The sequence below is a fragment of the Eschscholzia californica genome, unplaced genomic scaffold (assembly GCF_041429995.1).
Source record: "Eschscholzia californica isolate CP2 unplaced genomic scaffold, dmEscCali1.0.p SCAF_4, whole genome shotgun sequence".
Lineage (NCBI taxonomy): Eukaryota > Viridiplantae > Streptophyta > Magnoliopsida > Ranunculales > Papaveraceae > Eschscholzia > Eschscholzia californica.
In genome coordinates, this window is record NW_028238461.1 from 1,765,448 (window position 1) to 1,774,852 (window position 9,405).

The 9,405-nt window shown below is 37.9% G+C and overlaps 2 protein-coding genes across 2 annotated transcripts; one reads left to right on the forward strand and one right to left on the reverse strand.

Moving 5' to 3' along the window:
* Window positions 1-271: 271 nt before the first annotated feature.
* Window positions 272-3,312, forward strand: LOC147541379 (uncharacterized). Its single transcript, XM_086638285.1, has 3 exons — window positions 272-1,453; window positions 2,196-2,373; window positions 2,630-3,312. The coding sequence occupies exons 1-3, from the start codon at window positions 581-583 to the stop codon at window positions 3,148-3,150; spliced, it is 1,572 nt and encodes a 523-aa protein (XP_086494411.1). The 5' UTR covers window positions 272-580; the 3' UTR covers window positions 3,151-3,312.
* Window positions 3,313-4,170: 858 nt separating this feature from the next.
* On the reverse strand, window positions 4,171-9,116 carry LOC147541380 (serine/threonine-protein kinase KIPK1-like). The gene is made up of 3 exons (XM_086638281.1): window positions 8,417-9,116; window positions 5,647-7,859; window positions 4,171-5,114 (listed from the first exon to the last, which is right to left on the reverse strand). The coding sequence occupies exons 2-3, from the start codon at window positions 7,650-7,652 to the stop codon at window positions 4,241-4,243; spliced, it is 2,880 nt and encodes a 959-aa protein (XP_086494407.1). The 5' UTR covers window positions 7,653-7,859; window positions 8,417-9,116; the 3' UTR covers window positions 4,171-4,240.
* Window positions 9,117-9,405: the final 289 nt, after the last annotated feature.

Below are 9,405 nucleotides of genomic sequence, written 5' to 3' on the forward strand. Positions count from 1 at the left end.
CGTTGAAAAAAAACGGAAAAATGAAAAAATTAGTCAAATTGAAAGTTAGTCATTTTTAAGGGGCCAAAATGGAATTAACTTTTTTTTTTTTTTTTGGTTGAAAGCTTCTCATAGTTGGATGCTTATTGACAATAATTTCTTCCTCAATATATCGAGAGAAATTAGAAATTTTTTAATTTTCAAATACTAAAATAATAAAACGTGTAACTATGGCAGGCACTTAACACTTTCTCTCTCCCCGAGTCCTCCAGCTAGACAGCGCCCGCTAATCGAAATAAAACCCCCACAGTCCTTAATCTCTACTACTACACTTTCAGTCTCTTCTCTCTCTCTCACTCACTAAAACCCCAATTCCTCATTTGTTTAATTCCACTACCCAGTACTACTGTACAAACCCTAGATTTTAAACACCAGACCTTCCTCATTACTTCACTCTCTCTCACATCTATATCTACTCAACTTCTTCAATCCCCTTTTGGAAGCCCATTCTTGTAGTCTTCTTTCTCAGAACTTCAAAAATTTGCCCATTCTAAGAATTTCAATCTGGGTTTCTTCTTCAGTATTTTAAAGGTGAACAACAATGTCTTCTTCTTCTTCCTCCTCTAAGAATCTTCTGAAACATTTATTAGATGAAGTTCAAGAACCATTCGTACTGAAGAATTACATTGATGAAAGACGTTATCAACTTAAATTACCACTAGAGAAAAAAACACAGTTTTTACAGATTAAAAGAAGAAAACCCATATCAGAAAACTCTAATTTCTTCTCTAAAAATGCTTGCTTTTTATCTTTCCACGAATCTCCCGACATTAAAATGTCACCCCTTTTTTCTCCAATTAAAACCCCAAATAGAAACTCACCAAATACTCCTTTTTTCGTTCATATCCCTTCTAGAACTGCAACTCTTCTTCTTGAAGCTGCTTTAAGAATTCAGAAAAATTCCTCTTCTAAAAAATCTAAAAATGTCGGATTTAGGTTTTTCGGATCGATGTTGAAGAGAATAACTCATCGAAGTAGAAAGAGAAACACCAGTGAGGATATTAATGATGGGATTATTAAGGTTAAAGATATTCTCAGGTGGGATTCTTACAATGGGTGTTCAAAAGTTTCAGAGGAGATGAAAACAGAGGAGTCAAGTTTGGGTTCAAATGAAATTAGGGTTTCTGAAGTGGGTTTTTCTTGTTCTTGTAATAGTAGATTGAGTAGTGCTTGGTCTGAAAGCAATGAAGATAAATCTTTTGATTTAGAGACTTCTACTACTAGCACCTCTGACGATTCTGAAGAGATGGAATTTGTTCATCAACAAATTCGAAATGGGGATTTTAGTTTATATGATGACAAGGATTTTTGTTCAAGTCCTTTTCGATTTGTTCTTCAAAATAATTTATCTTCCGGCGAATTTACACCGGAATTAAGGTCGCCGGTAACTTCTCCGAGCCGACTGACAAAGCAGGTTCGATTTTTTCCCCCCTGTTTTGGTGTTCTTTTCTAATTCAAATCTGACTCGTCTGAATGGTTTGAGTGATATATTTGTTTTTGTCTAATGTGTTAACACTTTTGAAATTTTGAATCGTTTTAATGGTTGATTCAGATTTAGACAATCAGTAAACAAACAAACACGAGTCAGACCCAATTGTGATGCGGAGAAATTAAAAACAATTCGTACATGATGAAACTGACAAAATGTCTTTCTGAAACTGAAATACTGAATCATCCGTATTATCTATTATTCACCTTCTGTTTTAATTTTTTTTTTTTAAAAAAAAAAAAAATCACCAAGGACAAGATAGATGTGTTAACTTGTGAATCATTGTTACTGAATTGGAAAATTATTCTTAAGAAGACAAAAAGGAATTAGGGTTTGTCGGTCGGATTTGTTGCACTTTTTACAAATGTAGGGTTTAAAGTCATTCTACATCAAAATTTATTTGTTAAAAGTAAAAAGAATTTATATACAAAAAATGTTGTAAGATTACAGGTAGAGGTAGATGATATTTCGGGTTATTAACCAGATAATCTTTCTTTATGCAAACCACATTGGATTTGGTAGTTTACGAAGTGATTTCTAAGTCAAGAATGAAAGAGTTATATTAGGAGTCAAGGTTGGTCTTATGCTTGTGCATGATTAAACTAATCATGCTTAACAACAAAACTAATATGTTAATTAATTAATATTTGATTTGGGAATGATTTAGGTAGAAAAGCACGAAAAAGGAAAAGAGTTTGTAGAGGAAGAAGAGAAAGAACAATTTAGTCCTGTTTCTGTGTTGGACCCACATTTCGAAGAAGACTACAATGAAGAAGGACAAGAAGATGATGAGGATGAAGATGATATTGAACATGAACTCGAACGAAGCTTCGACAATGTACAGAGTAAGTTATACAATCATCATTTTGTTTACTGTTTTTATCTCATTTTTTTTTTCGTTCGTCTTTCTCATATTTTTAAAATTACATCCTCGAGATAGTTATAGACCAAGAAAACCGTTTTTGGCGCTTTATTAGGTAAGAGTTCGATTAGAGTAGCTGCCTATGCAAACCTTGATGTCAAGAACTATATATATAGTTCTATTTGGTATTACCCAGATCATAATGTTAAAATTAAACTTGTTGTTTGTTGGTTTTACAGGATCAAGACAACACTTACTGCACAAACTTCGTCGTTTTGAGCTACTGGCCGAGCTAGATCCTCTTGAACTCGAAAAGAGAATTGCAGAAGAAGAAGAAGAAGGATCATGTGTTAATGAAGATAAAGAAGCTTTATTAGATGGTTATAAGGGAGATTTGTTTGTCAAAGAAGTTCTCAGTGGATCAAACTTGTGGAAGGTTAACGAACGACCTTCACATATGAAGAAACTAGTTTTAGATCTTATTGATGAGGAAGAAGGAAAAGAGTCTAACTCTAAGTTATCGTCAAATGACAGAGAGATGAAGATGAAGAAAACTCTAAGGAAGAGATTAGATTCATGGAAGGAAGTTGAATCCAACACGATAGATATGATGGTCGAATTGGACTTCAGAAGTGAAGGTGAAGAATGGCGTAAAACTCAAGAACAAGTTCGAGAAACAGTTATCGATATCGAAATCGATATTTTCAGTTTCTTGGTGAAGGAATTCTCAGAAGATCTTGTTAGTTCTAAACCTTATTAGATAGTAGTTCTGATCACTAGTCTTAACAGCAGAACTTTAATCTGCTTAATTTTTTTGTTTTATTGGAGAAAGTATGTAAACCTAACATGCACTGAGAAGAGGTTTTTACTTGAGCAGATGAAAGTTTAAATGCGCAAACAGATCGTTTGCATAGAGTATTCCGAAGAATGCAGAGTCTCTCTCTCTCTCATAAATGGGCTAACCCTAGAAATAATCTCCACTACATCTTATGTGAGTTCATTGTATAAGCCTACTGGGTGTTTGTCTTTCTCTAATCTGACTCATCTGGATGTGGTCAATTTTGGATCAACTATAGACAATTCAGTCTCCCAATGAGATTATTTTAACAAAACTAGGGAATCAGGTCGGGTAGAGCAACCACGGGTTTACTCTCTCATTGGGTCGAATAGCCAGGCTTTGGAATGTAACTCGTTAAGATTATGGAGCAGATTTCGATGAATGACTTATTGGTGTCCCAAACTCGTCAAAGTCCGCATACCCTTTTGGGGTTTGCTGGTTTGGAACAATCGGAGTCTCTGACAAACCTCTAGAAGCGTCAAGTTATGCACCCTTCTGTCACCTAAAGTAGAAGCCTTCAACCCAAATTAAGCACAAGATAAGTGTGCACTGTGAGGGTCTGGAATTTAGAAAGCAATGCCCCATTAAAGATAAAAACATTAACGAAGTCTGTTTGTACGATCTCTTAACTAATTAAGGTCAAATAGTTTTATCATGAAGTTAGTTCTTCCAGTCGGCTATGGGCAAGCAAATATTATCAAATCAGTATCACGCGAGAGCCCGTGTACCACTTCAAAACCCATGCTCAACCTTTTGTTTTGTCGAGCCGTCGGGCCGAACCTGTCTTCGGGTCTCACGTTCACGTGTCCATGGGCTGTAACGAACTCAGGTTCTTATGACAAGTTCGGATTTTCAGACTTTCCCAGCCCTACGCAAAGCTCAAATCTCATAGTTCTAATTTCCTACCTTAATATTAGGAAATATGCACAGACAAAGCTTGAATTAGCCTAATTTCTTACCTTCATTTACACTTTACGACAAGATATCTAATACAGACAATAACAGGATTTCATTAGAACATCTCAAACTCAAAATGTTCTCCAGTGTTCTTGAACTCAATACATTCTCTCTCATCATTTTCAGAAGACATAGCTGCAGCTGCAGATGCAGCAGCTGCAGCAAGTATAGGATCAACAAACTTCGGCAACTCCGGAGGAATAGCACATCGGATCAACGCCCAATTTAATCCTTCGAAGAAAGGGTGTTGCTTAATCTCTGTTGCCCCTCTTACAAACCCTAACCGGTTCTCAGGATCCTTTGCTAACAGTCCTCTGATCAAATCCCTAGCCTGAAAACTAACAATTGGTGACTCGGGAAACCTCAAGCTCTCTGCAACAACATTACATAAGGTATCTTCATTTCCTGATCCCTTAAAAGGTGTCCTACCATATATAAGTTCATAGAGAAAGATACCAAATGTCCACCAATCAACGGCACTTCCGTGACCTTCTCCTTTGATAATTTCGGGGGCTAAATACTCGTGGGTACCTACAAACGAGTTTGAACGTGCACTGGTTGGCTCCGCCACGAGTTGTGGCAGTGGGTTGACTTGTCCTGCCAGATCAGATTTTGACTTTCGGATTTTTCCTGAAGCAGTAAGCCTTGGGGTAAAACAGGATACTTGGACACAGGATGGATGGAGACAGGTTGGATCGACACAGCTCGATTCCATGCATGGGCCTGATGCATTTTTGGTTGGCTCAGTGGGTAATGAAGATGATTGAAGGAGCATAGGACTTACTGAGCATCTGAGAGATAAGTCAAAATCAGATAGCATGATATGACCGTCTTCTCGAACAAGAATATTTTCGGGCTTTAAGTCTCTGTATATAACACCGAGCATGTGTAGGTACTCTAATGCGAGAAGTACTTCGGCGACATAGAACCTGTATCGACGAAAGCATCAAATTAGTCAGACTTGCAAAGATCATAACAGATAAAAATAGGAGTTCACTAACAAAAACCCAATCTGGACACACCATCAAATGTTTAATTTCTCCATTATGAGAAACAAATTCACCAAAAGGATACTCCTAGAAGAGGGGAGAAACAAGGAACTTTCTCAGTTCAAGCTCCTAAACTACTCTAACAAGCCAAGTCGAGCAAACGAAAGCACATTCGCTAACCCAACAAGAATTAAATAATGAATAAAATTTCATGATAAGTTGATAACTAGCTAGACATGGTAAGCATTTCACGTTACTATCATCACGAATCACACTTGCTAAGCCAACAAGAATAAAATATTGAATAAAATTTCAAGATAAGTTGATAACTAACTAGATAAGGTAAGCATTTCAGATTACCAGTATGTATGTATCCTGAGAGCATGAAAGCATGTATGCTATATGACTTAGCAAAATATTAACAAGATTACACAATGTTATACAGGGTGGGGATGTAGTAGACATTTCCTACCTGGCTGCGTGTTCTGAGAAACACCTAGTGGGCTGCCTCTGCCGGAGAACGTGTAGATCTCCCCCTGGACAGAACTCCATAACTAAGCATGAGAATTTATCTGTCGTAAAATAAGCATATAATGTAGGGAGAAAAGGATGATCAAGCATTTGCAGTATCTCTCTTTCAGTTTGGGCCCTTGGCATCTTCTTCCTGCAAGCTAAAAACTCATTGTCCATAACCTTCAAAGCGAATGAGCAGTTTGTTCCGCTCAGTTCCGCAAGATAAACAGTTCCGATGTCTCCACAACCAAGTCGTTTAAGCAACTTAAAATGCCTCAAGCCTAAGCTGCCATACCGAGCTTCAACTTGGTGGATGGCCTCCCATCTTAAATCTTTTGACATGTGGGGCCTATTGCCGTTAGAACTCGACCCACTTAAATTACTCTCCTCACTAATGCTAGTGCTGGTACTGTACTCACCTATGCTACTTTTCGAGCTTTGGGAAAACTGCCCCTTTTCTTTTGATCTAGAGATCTTGCTCACTTTTAGACCACAATTTCTCCCTTTTTGGATATTTGAACTCAATTCCGGTTTACTTACACCTTGCCACACACTACTCGAACAGACTTCAAAACTCTGGCTTGTACTGCTGGATGCTGGAGAAGAAGATTCTTTTCTTGCATTCTTCTTGTTTAAGTTGTGGGTCTGAAAACCCAGCTTACTTGTAGTAGGGGCCGAATCATCATTTTTTGCTTCATTAACTGAATCCTTCATTACTTTGTTTTTTATTGATTTACTACTAGGGACCAAGCCCTCATTTTTAGCTTCATTACCTATGCCGAAACTACTAGATCCCGAAACTGGTTCTGGTTTTGCTTTCTTTTTAATGACAGTCTTGGGTTTGAAAACCAGCTTCCCGCCACGAATTCTTTTGCTGGGGGATTTGCTTAGTTTACTGCCAGTGGAAGAGCAAGAAGATGTTGCAGTACAAGGCTTGCTTCTGGACCCCAGCTCAAGTGCTGATGTTCTATTCCCAAGTTTTGGAGTAGGATCTTTCTCATCTTCCTCTAGTACTTCTTTGATCGTGTTTGAGTTACATATACTTGGTGAAGCTTTCAACTTCCCTTTCTCCCCAAGCTTCGGAGTTAATTTCTCACCTCCAACTTCATTCAACTCGGGAAGAATCTCTTCACGTGGTGATCCTTTTCTGTCAGTTCCTTTTGTTGTGGCTACAAGTGCCAACCTGGGAGAAAAATGGGCACTAGTGGTCGGTGATTTTGACCTGGTGGCTTGCAAAGGTTTCTTCCCAATCTTCGGTGATACCTTACCTCCAACTTTTGATGACTCGAAAAGAATCTCACTATGGGCTGGTTTTTTGGTGCCACTTCCCTTTGGAGTGGTTGCAGGTCTAGGAGAGGAGCGGGCACTTGGCAATGGTGACTTTGTCCTGAAGAATTGCAAAGATTCAGGCATCTTCTTCGAGGAACTCATTGTTGCTTCTTCCGGCACAATTGAAATCTCTATCAAACTTCCTTTACCTTCATCAAGGGGGAGGCCCGATTCATTAGCCTCAGCTACCACAGCTCTGTACAGCTTTTTTATAGCTCCAGCTTCAGAGACCCCAGGGGAGCTGGTAGGGTTTGATAGACGCTTCATAGCAGCCATTTCTGAAGCATGGGAAATGGTCAGGCGCCTCAGTGCCTGCTTCAAACTGACAGACTCAGAAATTCCAATTCCTGAAGCTTGAGGTAAACCTACTCTATGCGGGTTCTTTGATGCTTTCTTGCTTGATGTGGCTCTATCTAACTGGAGAGACTGACTGAAACCCTTCCCAGAAGGTCGGAAATTGATTGCTTCAAACAGCTGATTAATATCATCTTCTAATGCATAACTACGACCAGCTTTCAACATAGGAAGCTTTCCAGCTTTCCCATCCATTTGAGGGTTAATTCCTTTAGACCGTCGAACAAAATCACATTCTTCGTGCGATTCCATAATTTCACAAGTACCAGAAAGTGAGCCCATAATAGAAGTAATCTAGCTTCTGCTAAAGTTAAGAAAATACAATGAATAGAACTTGGAAAGATCATATTAACCCATTTGTGAGGAGGTCTCTTGGAGATAAAGAAGCCCCAAAAATCAGACATTTTTTAACTTTATGGTTTTCTCCAACCATAATGAAAACCCAAATTTGAACAGTCACACGGCTCCTCCTTGGATACGCTTTAGAATCTGTAAAATGACCAATTTTCAGAAATAGAAGGAAACAAAAAAAGAAGACTCATACTAGACTGTTATCCAAATCAAAAAACAAAGAGAATGCAACTCCGAATACAAATCTCATTAATCTATATTTGATCACTAATTAGATCTAACAAATTGAAACAAAATCTACAAAGTTATTAAGATAAGTTATACTAGATGAAAACCCTAAATAGTAGAAAAATGAAAAGAAACCAAATCAAGAGTGACATAAAGTTAATACTCCATAGAAATCCTAAACACAGAAAGTGAAGCTTAATTCATGATGAATATAGAAGATGTATGTCCCTACCAGAACCACAGGGGGGGTATGTAGCTTAATCGAACACTGGACCCCATGAAAATGAAAATCTAAGGTTCATTTAAGGTTCGACGGCCATGGGAAAGATTTGCCTGACTAACCTAAATAAATTATCTACACTACTAGGCTGAGAGCTGAGGAGTTCAAGCAGGTAAATATTTCAACAAACAACAATAGAGAGAGAGAGAGAGAGAGAGAGAGAGAGAGAGAGAAAAAGTAAAACTACCTTGGAGCTCTTCAGACCAGCGAGCACTGAATAGAGGTAATCAATGAGTTGAGGAAATAAATGTAGAAGTTCTTTTTTCCGAAGTCCAGAGAGAGAGAGAGAGAGAGATAAATATTACTAGGGTTTGAAGAAATCTAGGGTTTTTGAGGAGGAGGAGGAGGAGGGAGGGAATAGATGGGAGAGCATAAGAGAGAGAAAGATTAGGGCAGAGAGAAAGAAGACGAGAAAACGCAAATAACGAGAAGTGTCTCTCAAATTATAATAACTTGTTGTTTCTTTTCTGGACTGGAGAGGATGAAACGAAATGACCTACTACTCTATTACAGAGAGAGAGAGAGAGAGAGAGAGAGAGAGAGAGAGAGAGAGAAATAGAGTGAGTGAAGAGGAGGAGGTAGTGAGAGAAAGAAAGCAAGCAAGCAAGAAAGAACACTACACTACTACTGTCTCTGTATACATACATCTTCAGGTCATTACCAGGTGAGCAGAAGAAAAATGTACTGCCATGTAAAAAATGGTGCATCGACTCATGCTACACCTCATTAGATTTCTTGTTTGCTAGCCTTTGGTTTCCATCAAAATTACTGCAGTATGTTCTTTTTCTTTTTACTAAATGTGAAATTTTGTGTCTATATCTAGAGTTATTTTTTTGGTGAAAATGTAGAGAGTGATTAAGGAGAAATTTCAAGAAAATAACCGAATGTTTTTTTTTTTTTTGAATTGTTCAGCGTGTGCCTCGAACCCTTGACCTCTAAAGTGAAAGATTATACCTCTTACCACTCCAACCAAGAGTTGTTGGCAAGTAACCGAATGGTTACGTTTGGATATAATAAAAATATTTAGTTATTTTTGTGTAACATTTTCTTTTTGAGTAATCCTAAACTTGTGTATAATAGCATCCTTAAAAGATATATGTCGAAGAATTGGTGGAATTATAGGTTCCTGCTGCCATATTCGAAAAGGATGGTTGCCTATCCGGTTTTGTCTTATAC

Coding starts and splice junctions, on each gene's coding strand:
- LOC147541379 (XM_086638285.1), top strand. CDS start 581: ATGTCTTCTTCTTCTTCCTCCTCTAAGAATCTTCTGAAACATTTATTA. Junction 1,454..2,195: donor CGAGCCGACTGACAAAGCAG/GTTCGATTTTTT, acceptor GGAATGATTTAG/GTAGAAAAGCACGAAAAAGG. Junction 2,374..2,629: donor AAGCTTCGACAATGTACAGA/GTAAGTTATACA, acceptor TTGGTTTTACAG/GATCAAGACAACACTTACTG.
- LOC147541380 (XM_086638281.1), bottom strand. CDS start 7,652: ATGGGCTCACTTTCTGGTACTTGTGAAATTATGGAATCGCACGAAGAA. Junction 5,115..5,646: donor TTCTCAGAACACGCAGCCAG/GTAGGAAATGTC, acceptor TCGTCGATACAG/GTTCTATGTCGCCGAAGTAC.